We start from the raw sequence: 18,427 nt of genomic DNA on the forward strand, positions 1-18,427 counted from the left end.
ATTGTAGAAACCTGGGCAATTAAAGACCTTATCGAGAAAGAGTCTACATAAGGAAAACAGTTACTCCTTAGCTTCTTACTCTTGTATTTTAGAAAATTCAATGACCGAATTTAATTGTATAGATCCTACTTAAACACCGTTTTAAGTGCCTTTTTGTACGTTCTGTTTTCTCTCTTTGGTTATGGAAAAGGAATGCTTTCCTTTCTCCTCTCCTTCTCTTCAGGAAATTCTCTCAAAACAAACACCAAATCTCTGAGTTTTGGTAATCTCCACTTTCGATCAGTAAGCAGATATTAGCCCATCATCAATTAATGGTTAGTTTCTTCTCTTCTTTCACAACCTTGTTTGTTTCTCAAGAAAAAAAAAACCATAACGCATTTGGTTTACGCTACATTTCCATTGGAAATAAATATGTTCTTACAATTGGGTTTTCTGATTTCTTGGATATGAAGAAATTCATGGAAACAATTTGTTAAGCCAATTTATTATTTGATTAACAGGTTTTGGATAGGGTAAAAGACACTTAATAATGGCATATAAAGTGGATCATGAATACAATTATTTATTTAAGATTGTGTTGATCGGAGATTCGGGTGTAGGAAAATCAAATATTCTTTCAAGATTTACGAGAAATGAATTTTTTTTGGAATCGAAATCAACCATTGGTGTCGAATTTGCAACTAGGACTCTTCAGGTTAGCTTTCTGTATACTATATACATATGATATATACATAATATATCTTTCCCAAGTAAAAGTATCACAACAATTTCTATATTTTATCTTGTATTTTTGCCTAAAAATTTGACAAACAATAGCCAAATTAATCCTTCTACATCTAACAAGTCTAACTTTCCGTTACAATTGTGCCATTAAATGCTTATTTTGATGTTTCTTTTATATGAAACATAATAACAAATTTAATCCTTTAACTTTTAATATATTTTATACGTTTTTATTTCAATACGTATAATTTATTACAATCATCAATTGTATATTTATACATACTATTTATAAATCTATTTATTGAGTTAGTGTCACCCATCAATCGTTTTCCAATTTAGATAGGGAAAATATTTTAATACCCCTTCACAGTTCAGTATTAAAATAAATTATATTATATAAGGGTACTTTAGTCTTTTATCTAAAAAATCAATAAAATATGCATATAATGGGATTTGAACCCATGTCTATTGGATTAGCAAAATTTTATATTTACCAATAAACCAAAATTTTATTCGAGAAATTTATACATTTTAATTTTATTATATACATTTTATTACCTCCATCGAATGTATTTATTAATTTGTGGTAAGCTATTTTAAACAAAAATATATGTTCTAAATATGTCGTTCGATACGCATACCCATGTGATAGAGCTTTTTATTAATTATCTGTTGATTAAGTTAATGTCACAAATTAACTCGACACCAACATAGGATTGATGATAGAACAATGATAAACAATTGTATTAATTTAGTATTCTTAATTTTATATGTTTTGTATTTAAATTTCGTTTTACTCACAATTTAATCTATTCTTTTACATTTTAATATCGTACTTATTTTATATATTATTATAAATTAATTTCAAATCATATTTTATTAATTATTATATATTTTTGTAAATATATCTATGAATTTTAAATACATTATTTTTACGGACATATGCATATTATAAGATTTCTAGTAAGTGCGTATATAAAATTTTATACGAAATAAACTTTTATTATTAAATCATGGTGTAAGGTTAGACGCATTAGAAAATTTAAATGTAAACTTTGAATTAGACACTATAATGATTTTAACCTTTTGCTGTTAGGAATATAGAATGAAAAATAATAATATATTTGTTTTTCAAAATTAATAATATATTTATTTAATTGATTGGGAAGGCGTTAAGATATTAAAATATTAAAATTAATGAGATTTAAACAAAAAGTAAGTTACGAAATTTATCCTATAAAATTATAAATTTTATAAAATAATATATTTGATGTTAAGTATATTACATTTTAAAGGAAGAAGGTTTGAAGTTTAAAGGTGACATTATTAGGAACTACAAACATAAATTGTAAAACAAACTATAAAAAAAACTTTAGTGAGTAACTGACAAAAGAAAGTCAAATTAAAAAACTTTGTGTCCAACATAATTTACCCTATTTTATATAATTATTTTAGGGGTTAAAATCAAAATTTGAAGAATTTGGAGGTAGCGAGGCCTTCCCAGCCTTTTTACGTTCTTCGGATATTGATGTTGGATATGAATAATTCAAGTAAAATGAAGACCAAGCTTAAGACTTGTTGGTTGCATTTCAGGTAGAAGGGAAGACAATTAAGGCCCAAATATGGGATACGGCTGGTCAAGAGAGGTATCGAGCCATTACAAGTGCTTACTATAGAGGTGCAGCTGGGGCATTGTTGGTTTACGATGTAACTAAAAGGCAAACCTTCGACAATGTCCTAAGATGGTTACGTGAACTAAGAGACCATGCTGATTCAAACATCGTCATTATGATGGCCGGAAATAAGTCCGATCTCAACCATCTTCGAGCGGTTTCAATGGAAGATGCTGAAGGCTTGGCCGAGAAAGAAGGTCTTTCATTCCTCGAAACATCCGCACTAGAAGCTTTCAATGTCGAGAAGGCATTTCAGACAATCTTGTTGGATATTTATCAGATAGTAAGAAAAAAAGCATTGGCAGCACAAGAAGCGGGTTCCTCCACTGGTGTTCCTCATGGAACCACCATTAAAGTCTCCAATCTGCAAGATAATGGAACCAAGAATGCTTGTTGTTCCACCTAAAATGTGGGTTTTAAGGGGATACAAACAGGTGATGCAAATGTTGTATTGGCAGCCGGAACGTTCTGTTTCATTTGGGGCAGACAGGGAAAAGCACTTTGTTATATAACCATCTTAAGACAATGCAGGAAACAGGGTTTTGATTCAGAAGAACCACAGATTATGATCAACAGAACTAGGATGTTAGCAGTCTTATATGATATGGTTTTGAACCCATAAAGGGTTTTGACAGGGAATTATTTGAGGGGATTTTTTTTTCTTTTAGGCAAAGAAAGGCAAAACCTTGCTTATGTTTGATTTTTCTTTTTTAAACTTGAAATAAATGTTGTTAATTATATTCATGTTGTATACTAACCTTCGTTTTGTGAACATTATAGTTACCCAATTAATTAACGAAATTATCTTCAAAAGATAGTTTTAAAAATTCTCATTACAATTTAACATTTTTTTCTAATTTTATTTTAGCATCATAATTTTTAAAATATATAAACAAACTTTAAAAACGTACCTAAATTTTTAAAAGATAACATATTTGTAATGTTATGAATGTGATTTATATTTTAATTATGGGAAAGAAAATATATAATTAATTATTCAAAATTTAATATATATTATGTAGTTGGATTTGAATTTGTACTATTCATATAAATAAAATATAAATATTATCATTAAATTAAAATTTTATTTTAGTATAATATTTATATTTTAGTTTTAATACGCACATTTTATTAGATTTAAATTAAACATTTTATTATTTATTATAGGCTATTTTTAAATATATTCTATATTATAAAAAACACAATTTTCACATAAATACACTTGATAGAACTTTTAATTTTTTTTTTTATAAAATTGAAGACCATGATAAAAAAAAATCCTATGTGATAACCTAATATTAATTAAAGAAAGGTGGAAGATTGATCTGCCGCAAATCGATGTGGCAAATTAGGCTTTTCCGACGTACTTAAAGAGCTTTTTCTTGATCAAAATAACGTCTTTAGTGTAACTTTTTTGTTATTTTTGTATTTTCGATTAATAAGTGAGAATGTCTCGTTTTTATCTATTTTGGGACCCAATTGGTCGATAGTGCCATTGGGAGGCCTAACGTGCTTTTGAGTGATATAGGGATGTGTCGGAGGTCGAAAACAAGTGAAACGGCACCTAGGACAAGGGTATTGCAATAAACAACCCTTGGAATCGCGATACCTTCGATAGTATAGAAGACCAAAGATCCTCTTCAGTGGTATCACGATATCCACCTTCCAAGGAGGACCCCAAGTTTCAATACTGCCCGAGATATCGCAATATCCTATTCTGGGTATCGCGATATCACCTTCGTCAAGAGGACAAACTTGGATAAAAAAAGGCAGTCTTTGTCTACCCGGTCCACCAATCACACAAGACCCATGTAGGGGCATTTTTGGCAACAAAAAGTAATCAGTATACACTTCAAAATAGCCAAAAATTACAAAAGAGGAGAGAGAGACACATTAGATTAGGTTTAGGTTTAGTTTTCTCTAGGTTTTCTTTAGTTTTTCTCTGCACTCTTCTAGAGTTTTTATTTTTCTCTTCTTCTACCTTATATTAGAATTTATTTTTATGCATTTACTTCTTGTTCTTGCTATTCTTAGTGTTAGTTAAGTTAGTTATTACTGTAGCTAAGGTTTATTTATATTTCCAATCCTTGTACCTCGCTTTCAAAACTCTTTAAGCTTTAGTTCAATGTATTTTAGTTTATTTTACTTTAAATCTATTAAAGCTTGTTCCTTTTATGTTTCTTACTTTAGGTTTCCTTGTTAAATACTTTTGGTTCCATGCTATTTAAGTTTTCTTGCATAAAAATATCAACTTTTATATTATTCTCAAGCATTACTTTCATGGTTGCTTTGTTTTCCATGTTTATGTTCATTTTCTTTACTTTGAGCATGTGTAGCTAAACCTTTAAGGAGTTTGGTTGATGGAGATGTGGGTAAACTAAAATCTTTGGAAAAAAGACTAAATCGTAACAAATTGAACTAAATCAAATAGAAGTAAGAACTTAGGTAGTGACGCCCCTAAGGGAAAATCTAGATAAAGTGAGACTAGAAGGTAATCTTGTCACACACATGTTCATTAGTCTCGGATTAACCGGTGAGATCGGAAGATAAACCAAACCTAATTTGTCTAAGTCGATAAAATTGATATCAGAAGATAAAATGGAGCCACTTGGTAATTTACGCGATTTATGTCCCTAGTCCAAGCTTCAGTGAACCACATAGAAGTCAACCAACCCCCATTAGTTAATTATTAAATAGTTCCATTATTTTTACATTCTTTGCAATTTAGTCCCTAGGATAGGACATTTAATTTTCTTGCAAATTATTCTTGTTATGAATTGTCGTACTATAAAATTCTGTTAAGTAGCCGCTTAGACTCTATTGTGTATACTAGTTATTGCTCAATCGCCTTTTCCTTTGGGTTCGACCCCTTAGAATACTTCATGTTCCATAAGAACTATAAATATTACAACTGACACTGTACGCTTGCAGTAAAATCGAACTTCAGAAATTGTTATATAAATTTTTTGTTTTAACGTGCACGTGCGCAACCGATCAAAGATGGATCGAATAAACCGACGGATATGGATAGAAGATAGTGGTTTAATTGAACATTTTGAGATATAAACCCCAACAAATTCAATTAATGTCTCTAATCAACCTTCCAATAAATAATCCTTGAAAAAATTGAAGAATGAAGAATATATTCCCATGACTTCTTGAAAAAAATCAAGAAGAAAAACTATTTCTAAAAATTACAAGAAAGCAATCGGCACAAAAGAAATTAACTCAATAGTTGAAATTTTTATTAATGAATGAATCATCAATGCCTTTAATGAATAATGAAGAGGCCTTTATATAGGCTAGCTAATTACATCCAAATAAAATTCTCAAGTATAATGAAACTCTAATAATCTAAATATGTAGCTTTAGTAGAACTAAACTTTCTTGTTGACTACTGAAACATAAAACTTCTAAACAACTTTAAATACTTAAAAATATCCTAAAATTCAGAATAAATAAATAATAAAATAATAAAACCTAATAGATACAATATTGCCCTCATATATAATCAAAATTAAGCCTTAAACTTAAACCCAATATGATTTAAACATGAGTTAAAGTCTGAAACTCATAATTCCTGTAATAATTCTGTTCAAAAATTTTGCTCATGCAATCTTCAATAAAATGGTCATAACTTGAGCTCCCGAACTCAAAATCATGTGATGTAAAGTGTGTTTCGAAGATAAGAGATAGATCTTCAAATGCTATACAAAAATCTCATCCCAAAAATGCCTGAATCTCATCCAAAAATTCATCACAATTCGATTAATCTTCCAAACTTGAAAATTGGTAGCGTGGTTGAATTGACTTTAAGAAATTTCACCCCATTCGTTCAATTATCATTGTATCAAAAATTGGTGCAGTTGAACGTGGACCAAGGCATGAATCCTTCTGTCACATCCCAAGTCTGGCGGATCTAAGAATAGGACGTGTAGTAGTGAAATTATTTGTTTGGTGAAGTGTAATCTGCTCATTTGCTTCTTTTGGCGAATATGATTGGGCGTATAATAATCATTATGTAAGAAAGTGAAGATTCTATTTTAAATAGAGGTGTTCATGGGCTGGATGGCCCGGCCGGCCCGACGGCCTGCCCGAAATATGTGAGGGTTTGGGTAAAAATATAGGCCCGAAATATGGGCTTTGGCAAAAAAATGAGGCCCGTTTAGAAAGCAAGTGGGCCTCGGCACCACTTTTTAGCAAGACTACCTACCGATCCAATAAATATATTTATTTTTTTAATTTTAAAATATTTTTAAAATGATTTTTTTATTTTTTAATTTTAAAATATTTTTAAAATTATTTTTTTAATTTTTAAAATAAATTTTTGGTATTTATTAAAAAATGGGCTGCCTGAGCTTATGATTTTTTTCGGCGGGCTGGGCAAAATTTCGAGCCCATATTTGGTAGGGCGGCACTGGTCAAAATTTTTTATGGGCCCGGCCCGGCCCATGAGCACCTCTAATTTTAAGCCATTATGCTATTTATGGAAAACGAATGTGTAAGGGAAAAGGTAATTATGGTATGAGTTACCACCAAATGTATAGTACGTCTAGTTTGTCTGATTATTGTGCTAGTTGGGTTGTAAAGTGACCTAGTTAGGAACCAACTTGATTGATTGGTTTAATATCCACTATGCAGGATTCTTATTTATGTTTCTTCCGAAATTTGTAGGCCATTAAGAAGGACAAATTCTAAATTTCGTGACACTTGTTAAGTTCCACCACGTAGAAGTAGGTTATGTAACACCCCTAACCCGAATCTGTTGCCAAAACAGGGTTACGGAGCATTAACGGAGTTTACAAATCAAATAGACAACAAATGCAAACATTTCATATCATATAGCATTAATGTCAATAACCAATCAAAAACATTCTTATTGTCCATTATACGCGCCCTCAAGGCCCAAAATACACATTAAAAACAAGTCGGGATTAGATTTGGTACTCAGAATTTTTCGGAAAACATTGAAAACTTTTTCAAAACTGCAGGGGACACATGACATGTGACCAGGTCGTGTGAATCACACAGTCAGGAGACACACTCGTGTCTCTGCCCGTGTAGACGGAAATAGGTAATTTTACAAACCATATTTCTCACCCAATTTGGTGTCAACCTACAATCAACATTGTGTATATAAACAAGTCATATTATAGCATCTAAAATCAATCTCTAAACTTGTAGTATATTCACATAAAATCAATATGCCCTTAGGCACCTTAAATGACCAATACAATCATATTTAACCATATAATCCATGTAACCAAGTAATCGACCAACTTTTATGTCTAATCGCATTAATACACAACATGTAAATCATTTACTAAAACTTACCATTTGGTACCAGTTGTACCACTTATTCAATAGCATAAAATACATATACACTTACTATAACATAGTAACAAATCACACCAAGTTATAAAACATACCTCATATGCATTTTCAACTACTATTTTATCTTTCATCATTCCACACATCAACATTATAAGGCAAATTATGCACATACCAAAATACCAAAACACAAGCCAAATATGTGACTAATCTTAACAAAGCACATATAGACCAACATTTAGCCAAAATAACCTATACATGCCATTATAACCAAAATCAAAACATTCAAAAATACTGATAGAACCGATGGATAGTGTGATATAGCTCTAACAAGTTTTCAACCCGATCGAGTTTTCGATAATCTGAAAAGTAAAAGAAAACAACTACGTAAGCAATAAATGCTTAGTAAGCTCGTATAAAATTTAATCATATTATTTTATTTCAAATATAAAATTTATACATATCAAGAATAATCCAATATCGATACCGCAATACTCATGAAGCTATATTCATCAATTCATAAGGTGAATAAATCCACCACATCACTTATACATATTATCCCTAGCATAGCAGGATTTAAACAACTTTAAACTCTTCCAGATTTCTTTATTTTCATTTGCATTTCTTTACTTTCCACACTCATTCCATAAGCATAACACACAAGTCATAAGCATATCATTTAACTATAGCCACAAGCTAGTGCATTTAAACATAGCCTTTTCGAATTCACATGATAAGTCATTTCATAAGAAATTTCATAATTTAAACCTTACTAGTCTTTCATGAGCACTAGCATATTTTCATTTGAGTGCTTACCATTACAATGCATCATATCAATAAACGTATTACCATTCAACTAATAGCTTGGCACTTGCCTAAGCATCAAACAACAACACTTGTTAGCGTACTTAAACATATTTCATACAAATTCAACATTGATAAACTTATTTTCTCAACATGTCACACTTGAGTTTATTACTTGTCTCAACTTACATAATTTTCATGTATCAACATATCAAAGTTATTCATATATGTACATGTCATGATACATATCATTCTCTTACCGTTTCTTCATATACATATATCATCCAATTCATTATATCAATATATTATGTACCATCATTTTTCATGAATTTCATATATATGTATACTTGTATTAGTTCGTATCGAACTCATATCGTCACTTAACAGAAAATTTCCCATTGAACCATTTAAAATATCGTTGGATACAAGGGTGGTACACACAAAGTGTACAAAACTGTAATCCGTCAATTCATTTACAAGTATGCTCATACGAGCATGTAAATGAGAAGATCTTTCGAGCATATAATGGGAATCTCATGTGAGTTGTATGATGGGAAGCTCATTCAAGCTGAGTATCGAGAAGCTCATAAGAGCTGTAAATCAAGAAGCTCATGCGAGCCAAATATCGGGAAGCTCAAGAGAGCCATTAATCGGGAAGCTCATTAGAGCTAATTATCCAGAAGCTCGTGAGAGCCAAGTACCAGGAAGCTCGTGAGAGCCAAATATTGGGATACTCATAAGAGCTGTGGTGTGTCCACAACACATGCAGGACCACAACCAATTCGAAAACCCTAATGACATGTCATTTGTATCCTTCGAATTTCTAAGGTTCAAACGGGACTCGGTAATCTCTGTATGCCTTTGGATTTACGTCGTTTCATAACACGACAAATTGCATACTAATATATATTAATTTGATCACAATATAATCACCTATTAACATTCACTTTAATCAGAATTATATAGAATACAGTTCATACGAACTTACCTGGTTAATTGTAGAAATACCAAAGTTCAAGGGCATTTTGGTAATTTTCCATTTTCATAAATTTTCCACCCGATCTTGATATAAATTAATAATTTCATTCAATTTATTAATTTAGACAATAAAACAATTCATTTCATGCAATTTGTTCATTTTTGACGTTTTACAAAATTGCCCTAAAGTTTAACTTTTATTTAGTTTAGTCCCTAAACCCAAAACATGCAAATTAACCATTTTAATACAAATCCAAGCTAGAAAAGTATTCATGGAATTTAATACAACCCATTTTTCAATAATTTCACAAAAATCCTTATATTTTTACTAATTTAACAAATTAATCCTTATTCGAAAAATTCATCAAAATCACTTAACAAAATACTTTTAAATAACAACTAATATCTCAAATTAATCATTTAGAATAAAAAAATAATATAGATTAATCAATGGAAACACCAAAATCTTTAACAAAATAAAAAAACTAAAGTAAGATTTAGTTGGACCTAGTTACAACAATCACAAAAACATAAAAATTACAAGAAACGGGTAAGAATTGAACTGACATGAGGCAAAAATATTAAAAACCAGCTTGAGCTCTCTCCCTTTTCTGTTTTAAACCAAAAATTGGAGAAGAAAATCCTAGAATGCTTTTAAATTTCAATTTGTCTTATTTAATTTCAATATAATTACAATTTTACCATTGTTTATTTTTATTTTATTATGTTTTTTATTCATATGCCGCCTCAGCCATTAATTTAGGCATATTTATCACTTAAGTCCCTCCTTATTTTTTAATCAAGCCATTTAGTCACTTTATTATAATTAGCAAGTTTTGCACATTTTCAATTTAGTCCTTTTAATTAATTAAGCGTCAAACGTTAAAATTTTTCAACCAAAATTTAATAATACCTTAATGATACTCCATAAATATTTTTATAAATATTTACGGCTTGATTTATTGAAACGAGGTCCAGATATCTCATTTTTTAAAACCACTTGAACTAGGGTTTTATCACTCGAACCTAATAATTCATTATAAGACATAAATTACTAATTCAATTTTTTTTAAAACCATATTTTACTTGTAAATATTAAATAATAAAATTTACGAGCTTACTCGCCAAATTTGGTGGCCTCGAACCACTGTTTCCTACACCACTGAAAATCGGGCTGTTATAGGTTATATATATATATGTGGGAAGGGTTCTGAGAAAGGTTCTTCTTTCTTCAAAATTACTCTTTGATTATTTTCCTAAATCTAATTGTATCTCTTTTCCATTAAGTTGGAAGTTAAGGGTTTTGATTTAATCAGTGGTTGTCCCACTTCTTGGTAAGTATTATAGCTCTGCATGTAAGTTTTTGAAAAAGTATATTTGTAAAAGTTATATGAACAGTAAGTTATGAATACAAGATCTTGCATGGGGGTTATCTGTGATTGAGATATTAGCAATATGTATGTAAATGGGTTTTAATGGTGAATCAGTGTTCTTTATGTAGTTGTTGCTGCTGGGTTGAGAAGGATGTCTAAGTCTGGAGCTTTAAACTTCAATAGGTGAGTATAAGGTGAGTTGTTAATATCAACTTCTACAATTCCTTCTAGATAGTTCTCTTGTGATCAATGTTCTAGTAACAATGCATGAGTACTTGAATGACTACTATATATATATGTAATCTTGGTATAGTGTCCTTGTGAGTCAAATATGTTATGAATTGTATGTATAGGTGTATGTGATTTTGTGAAGCAACTATGTTTGTGTGTCTGGGACGTATGTTGTGATGCATGATCGTGTTGATGTGTGTGAAACATGTATTGACGTATGATTTGGTTAAGAAAATGAGTCTAGCCTACCTTAATGTGTACTTATGTTAGATATATGATGCCTGATTGAAAATATGGGAGAAATTGAGTGTAATGAAGTGTTAGGAGATTATGTGATGTGAGTCTTGACACTATGGTGGTATTAGATAAAGTCCATCGGGATAGTAAACACGAATTTTGGTATGACAATTTTGAAGAAAGTTCATGGCCATGACACCTCCTAGAAAGGGCGGATGAGTTGTAACACCCTAAAAATCTGGCTAGTAGAATCAAGTCAATAAATCGGGGGTTAGTGAATCGAAAATTGTAATTAGGTTAGATAATTGAATAATTAGGAATTAATAAAATAAAATATTAAAATAATTATAATTAAAAGAATAGGTTAAGGAATTAAAATTAAGTGTTCGAGAATTAATTTTAGTTAAAACGAATTTTAAAATCGAGGTTTCATTTGGAAATAATTTAAAAAATAAGTTTTAATTGAAAATAAGCACCTATTTGAAAAAAAAAAGAAGGAAGAAACTAGAGATAGTTAAATGGGAAATGGCCTAATTTTTAAAAATTGGTTGCCTATTTAACAACTCCCGCTGTCTTTTCCCTTTCATTTTCTCATCTCTTTCAAAAATTTGCGAAACACCAAATCAAGGCTTTCCCCCCAAAATTAGTTAACCATTTATGATTTTCAAGCTCTCCAAACACAAAATCCTCATTCAATTTTAAAGATTGATCACATTTTCATCCTCAACTTCTCAAGAGGTCTTCACATGTTTGAGCTTGAATTAGCTTCATAGCTCATCGATTTTGCAAAATTGAGGTGAGATTGTAACTTTTTTGATTAAATTAAGTTATTTGTTATTCCAGATCAAGATTTAATTAACTTAATGAAGATTTCAATAGATCAACTGATTTAAGTTTATTTTTGGCTTGAAAATGGTAGGTCTCGTATTTCTTAGCTAAGATTCAGTTTTAAAGTTATTTCTAACTCATTTTGATCTAATTAAAAGGTTTTTAATCTTGATTTAACAAACCCTTTAGTAAATTGAACCAATTGAATGTTTTCCCCTTCTTGATGTTCACATAAACTTGATTTTTCTAAAAAGTTAGATTTTTGTATTTAGATAAAATTGATGGTTTAGATCTATAATTAGGTGATATTTAGGGAAATGTATAGCCATAGGGAAATGTATCCCCTTGAACTGAACTCGGTCCATATGAGCCTGTAATGGGTGAGGATCGAGGAATTTGCCGGTTCAAGTACCCTTTACTTTAAAACCGAACCACATGTAACGAGCCCTAACAGCTTACCCTAGGTAGAGCCATGCCAAACCCTAGTGGCTACCCGAATAGACGATTTGCTTACTATTTTTCTTGTATACTTTGGAATATAGCTTGGATACTTACTTATTCTATTTTGCTTTAATTTTGATTGCATGACATTTTCTTTTCAAAAGAGGTGTTGGTTCACGTTCGGTATCTAAATAGAAAGCTCAATATGGAAAGGGAGTTTCTTGGTAAAGTGGAAGATACTGAAAAGGTTCAGCAAGAAAAGGGTGATAGCCTCGTGGAAGGTTACGTGTCAAAATTATGGGACTTCACTCGCATTAGCGTGACGCAAAATAGTTTGCAAGAATTAAAATATATATGGGATCAGTGGGATAACGAGATCAAGCAGCTCTTTTACAGTAACTATGGTGATCTGCCTTATTTGCTTGACGTAAAAGTAGATAAGCGCTTATTTCGAGCCCTTGCGCAGTACTAGAATCCAGCCTACAGTTGTTTCATGTTTGGGAAGGTAGATTTGGTACCCACAGTAGAATAATATACGACCTTGCTATGGTGTCCGAGGATCCAAGTCGGGAAAGCCTATTCGAGAGTAGTCAATGTCCTGACATTCTTAAAGAAACTAATGAGTATCACAGGAATGAATGAGCAATGGGTCGCGGCTCGGATTAAGGGAGACAGCAGGTGCATACCTTGGAAAAATTTACGAGATCTGATCTTGGCACATCCGGATGTAAAAAAGAGGGTTGATATCTTTTCCTTAAGCATTTATGGTTTAGCCATTTTCCCCAAGGCATTAGGGCAAGTGGATGAAGCAGTTTTAGATCTGTTTGATAGGCTTGACAAGGGGGTCACACTGGTCCGAGCGATTTTGGCTGAAACCTTCAGATCTTTAAATACGTGTCAGAGAGCGGGTGAAGGAAGATTCATCGAATGCGTACAACCTTTTTTGGTATGGTTCCATAGTCACTTTTGGAAAGTGGAAAAGGTCTCATATCGGGTCTTCTTAGAAAACTACTCTCCATTAAAGGAACTAGTGGCTACACCAAGACGAGACGACATCACGGAAGAAAAATGGATGGTGATTCTCCAAAATCTTCAAGAGGAAGATATTGAATCGAAAGTTCCTTGGATGGTGCCCGACGAGATCCTATATCGATGTGGGGACTTTGACTAGGTCCCTTTACTTGGAATTTGGGGAGCTATCGGATATACCCCTTTGCTAGTATTAAGACAATATAGATTGAGACAGTTCACACCAGTAACACAAGGGCTAGCTCAGTGTGAGTTTTCTTATAAGGGTGATAACTATAAGAGAAAGATTCGAGAAATGTCTAGCGCTTGAAAACAAGTTCACCAGATGAAAAGATTTACCGTAGGAGCAATGACAACTCCCAAATATTATGGGTGGTGGAGTAAGAGGGTTAATGACAACATCCCCGGGCCGAGAGAGGAATGTGTTCGATCTATAGAAGAGCATCTACAAGTAATTCCGTCAGAATTAGAGATCGTCAAACAGGACTTTGAAAAAAGAAGTTCGGAGTTGGGAAAGAAGATAGAGCAACTAGAAGAGGAAAGATGCGTTTGGGACTAGATGTCGATATCCACAAGTTGGAAGCCGAAAAATTAAGGAAAGGGAAGAACAAGGCTGAAGAGGATTTAGATAGCCTAAAAACGGATTCTAAGAAGCTGCGTTCGTCAATAAGAACTGCTAGTTTGGGTAAAATGTTGAAGCAATGGCTATAGGAGATCAAGGAATAAAAGACCAAGGATGATTAGTGGGAAAAGAAATTTCAAGACGCCCGAGCTCGAAAGAGCGCTTTGGAGACAAACTTGTTATTATGCCGGAATGAAGAAGCGAGATTAAAAGCTCGAGTAGCAAAGTTAGAAAAGTCGCTTCACCTGTACTGTAGTCGCAACTCAATGATCGAGTTAAGAGTAAGTTTAAGTAAGATCAAAGAATTGAAGGGGAAGATAGAATAGCTCGAAGACGTATTGCAAAACTCTGAATTATGAGTGGAACTTCTTGAGAGGTGTAATGAACAGTGCCAAGAACAGATCCATCATTCCCAAAGTCAGATTAGAGATAGTGATTACATTATGGGTGAAGTTGTGACTCAAGTGCGGGAAGTAGCTGATCATCTACAAGCCTTAGCAATTCAGGCTGATGTATTGAGTTTAAAATATGAATCAGAATCAACCCGAGGTCGAGAGTTAGCTTGGCTCCTTAGGAGGGTTAAGGCTTTGATTATAAAGGCGAAGCCATATATGTAATCCATTTTATGTAAAGAAATTTATTTTCTAATCGAGTTTTTCTAATGAAATTGAATTAGAATCAATGCCTCTTTTTGTATTCATTCATTTGCATTCATTCATTTGTATTATATCTTATCATATGCATTAAAGTTTCAAAAAAGAGCCCTAATTAATTAAAATTATGACAGTTACCTTGGAAACCAACAAAAATCCGTCAACTTGATATCACTAAGGTACCCGCCGCAAGAAAAAAGCAATGGATCAGAGATTAGAAAGATTGGAACAATTGTAAAAAGAGATGTAAGATCAGATGCAAGAAAAACTAGCTAAAATACAAGAAGACATGAAAAAATCCTAAAGGAATTTATTGAGCCAATTAACGTAGTTAATGGCTAGGGGATATGATAAAAGGAAGAGCTCTGTCGTCAATTATGGGGATGATCATGAAGACCCTACCTATCCTCCAGGTTTCACCCCAACTAACATCCAGGCGTAACCGGACCTGTGCCCACAAAGGGTACCTGTCACTAACAGATCCTAATATCAGGTCGGTGCCCCAGCGTCGATGAACTTTCCAATAGGCTCAGGTTCTAATCCCGGGGATAACCCTACCAATCCCATGGTCCCTGATCTCGATGACGTGGTAGAAATAGAAAAGGCAAGAATGGACTTGCCAAAACAACTTGAGGACCGGTGTAGATGGCTAGAGGAGAAATTTTGAACCAAAGACTTGAGTTTGGTTCCTAATCTGGTGCTCCCACCTAAGTTCAAAATGCCAAAGTTTGAAAAGTGTAACGGGAATAGTTGTCCTAAAGCTCATATCACCATGTTCTGTCGAAGGATGATGGGATACATCAAAAATGATCAACTGTTGATCCACTGTTTCCAAGACAGTTTGATTGGGTCGGCGGCTAAATGGTACAACCAATTGAGCCGAGCTAAAGTCAATTCATGGAAGGACTTGGCACAGGCTTTTATGAAGCAGTACATCCATGTGATGGATATAGCACCTGGTCGAATTACATTGTAGAACATGGAAAAGAAGCCTAGTAAGAGCTTCAGACAGTACGCCCAAAGCTGGAAAGAAGTAGCAACGCAAGTCCAACCACCACTTTTGGAGAAAGAGACAACCATGCTTTTCATCAATACTTTGAAGGCTCCATTCATCAATCACATGTTGGGCAGTGCCACTAAAAGCTTTTCAGACATAGTGATGTCTGGAGAAATGATAGAGAATGCCATAAGGTGCGACAAGATAGAAGTGAGAGAAAGCGCCAAGAGGTCAGCCTCAAGAAAGAAAGAGCATAAGATAAACAATGCAAGTACGTTTCACAAAGGCTATTCTAAACCAATCGCAGTGGGACAAGCAAGAGTAGTAACCACTAGCCATCAAGGCTCTTCAAGGTAGGAATCCAATCCAAGGCCGAATGTAGAAATACCCCAATTCACACCCATCCCAATGACGTATAAAGAGTTGTACCAGAACTTATTCGATGCACATGTGGTGTCTTCATTCTATCTAAAACCTATTAAACTTCCATACCCCAAATGGTATGACACGAATGCCCAGTGCGAGTATCACGCTGAATTACGGGGCACTCGATTGAAAACTGCACTGTGTTCAAGAAGTTAGTTGAAATATTTATCATGATGGGGATCGTAAACGATAATCAAGAGTCGGGGAAGGAGAGTTAAAGCTGATGTAGCAGAGATAAAGACCCCACTGAAATGGGTTTGGAAACGAATGATAGAGAGAGGTCTCATCAAGCAAGATTCAATGGAAAGGCCCGAAGGAACGAGTAAGTATTGCGAGTTCCATGCCAGTGAGGGCCATGACATCCAAAAATGCACCGAGTTCAGAACCATGGTGCAAAACTTAATGGATAACAAAGAGTTGGAGTTTTATGAAGAGGTTGAAGGATTAGAAGAAGGGGAAGTTTACGCCTCAGAGGAAGGATCTACAGGAAATCCCAAAGGGTTAATCACCTAGTGGTGATTATTTCAAGGCCAATGAGCACAGAATCTGGAATACAAATAGTGCCAAGGGTGATAATCCAAAAACCTGTATCATTTCCCTACAAGGATAGCTAAAGGGTTTCTTGGAATTATGATTGCAACGTGACGATCCCGGGAGAAGGGAACCCGGTAAATGCTTCAAAAGAGGGTGATGATGTAGGCTTCTATACACGAAGTGGAAAACGCTACGATCTGAAAAATGCAAGAGTGCAACCCACAAAAGGAAAAGCCTTAGTGGTTGAGCGGGAGGAAGCAAAGACGGCTAGAATTGAATCGCATGTTAACAAACTGGTGACTAAAAACGAGGCTAGAGAATTCTTAAAACTCTTAAAGCATAGCGAGTATAGCATGGTGGAACAATTGCATAAGCAATCGGCTCGCATCTCAGTGCTCGAGTTACTTCTAAGTTTAGAGACACATCGTAATGCTTTGATAAATGTGCTAAATGAGACTTATGTTGCTAATGATATCTCAGTGAACAAGTTGGATTGCCTGGTTAAAAATATAAGTGCCTACAACTTCATCTTCTTTAATGATGATGAAATACTGTCGAGGGGAAGAGGAGCCACCAAAGCCTTACATATCACCACTCGCTGCAAGGGGTACACGTTGTCAGGGGTGTTAATCGATAATGGATCGGCCTTGAATGTCTTACCCTTATCCACCTTAAATAGGTTACCGGTGGATAGCTCTCATATGAAATCTTGCCAGAATATCGTGAGAGCATTTGATGGCACTGAAAGGAAGGTAATGGGAAGAATAGAAATACCCCTCTTGATTGGCCCGAATACATACGAGGTAGATTTCCTAGTGATGGATATCAAGCCTTCGTATAATTGCTTGTTGGGAAGACCCTGAATTCATTCAGTGAGAGTGGTGCCTTCATCATTACACCAGAAGTTAAAATTGGTAACAGAAGGCCGGCTAATTACGATAAGTGCTGAAGAAGACATTATTGCATCGGTAACCAGCAACGCATCATATTTAGGAACGGATGATGAGGTGATCGAATGTTCCTTTCGATCCTTATAATTTGTGAACGCATCCTTTGTTGTCTAGGGGAATAAGATCCCGATGCCCGACATATCCAAAACCACGAGGATGGGACTGCAAATGACGGTTGGAAAAGGAGCCGTGCCTGGGAGAGGACTCAGAAGATGTCTTCAAAGAAGGATACAGGCACCAATGATGAAAGATAAACGAGACCGCTTTGGTTTAGGATTTAATCCAAATGCGAAACAAAAAAGGAAAGAGTTGGAAAAGAGATAAGAGAGGATGAAAGCGCGTTTGAGTGGATAAAAAGTCGATTAGGAACCTATGACCTTCCCCCACATATCTAAGACCTTTGTATCAGAGGGAACCATTTATCCTGAATGAAGGACACCAAGAAGGGATACTCGGAGGAAATCTTAGGAAACCTAAACATCAATGCCATATTCAAAGAAGAACTCGAAGAAGGAAGTGTATTAGGCATCTGCCCTTACGAACCTGAAAGTGTTCTAGACAACTGGAGTGCGGAGGAGATCCTTGTAACATTTAGAA

At 33.8% G+C, this 18,427-nt stretch overlaps 1 protein-coding gene across 1 annotated transcript; it reads left to right on the plus strand.

Annotated features, from left to right (window-relative positions):
- The first annotated feature begins 529 nt into the window (after positions 1–529).
- LOC105779259 (ras-related protein Rab11C) lies at positions 530–3,040 on the plus strand. Its single transcript, XM_012603024.2, has 2 exons — positions 530–694; positions 2,317–3,040. Exons 1-2 carry the CDS (start codon positions 530–532, stop codon positions 2,800–2,802), a joined length of 651 nt encoding a protein of 216 aa, XP_012458478.1. The 3' UTR covers positions 2,803–3,040.
- Positions 3,041–18,427: the final 15,387 nt, after the last annotated feature.

The sequence above is a fragment of the Gossypium raimondii genome, chromosome 4 (genome assembly GCF_025698545.1).
Source record: "Gossypium raimondii isolate GPD5lz chromosome 4, ASM2569854v1, whole genome shotgun sequence".
NCBI lineage: Eukaryota > Viridiplantae > Streptophyta > Magnoliopsida > Malvales > Malvaceae > Gossypium > Gossypium raimondii.

Excerpts from the sequence above, each read along its gene's own strand:
- LOC105779259 (XM_012603024.2), top strand. The coding sequence starts at position 530 with ATGGCATATAAAGTGGATCATGAATACAATTATTTATTTAAGATTGTG. Across the intron at positions 695-2,316 it reads TTGCAACTAGGACTCTTCAG|GTAGAAGGGAAGACAATTAA; the intron begins GTTAGCTTTCTG and ends GTTGCATTTCAG.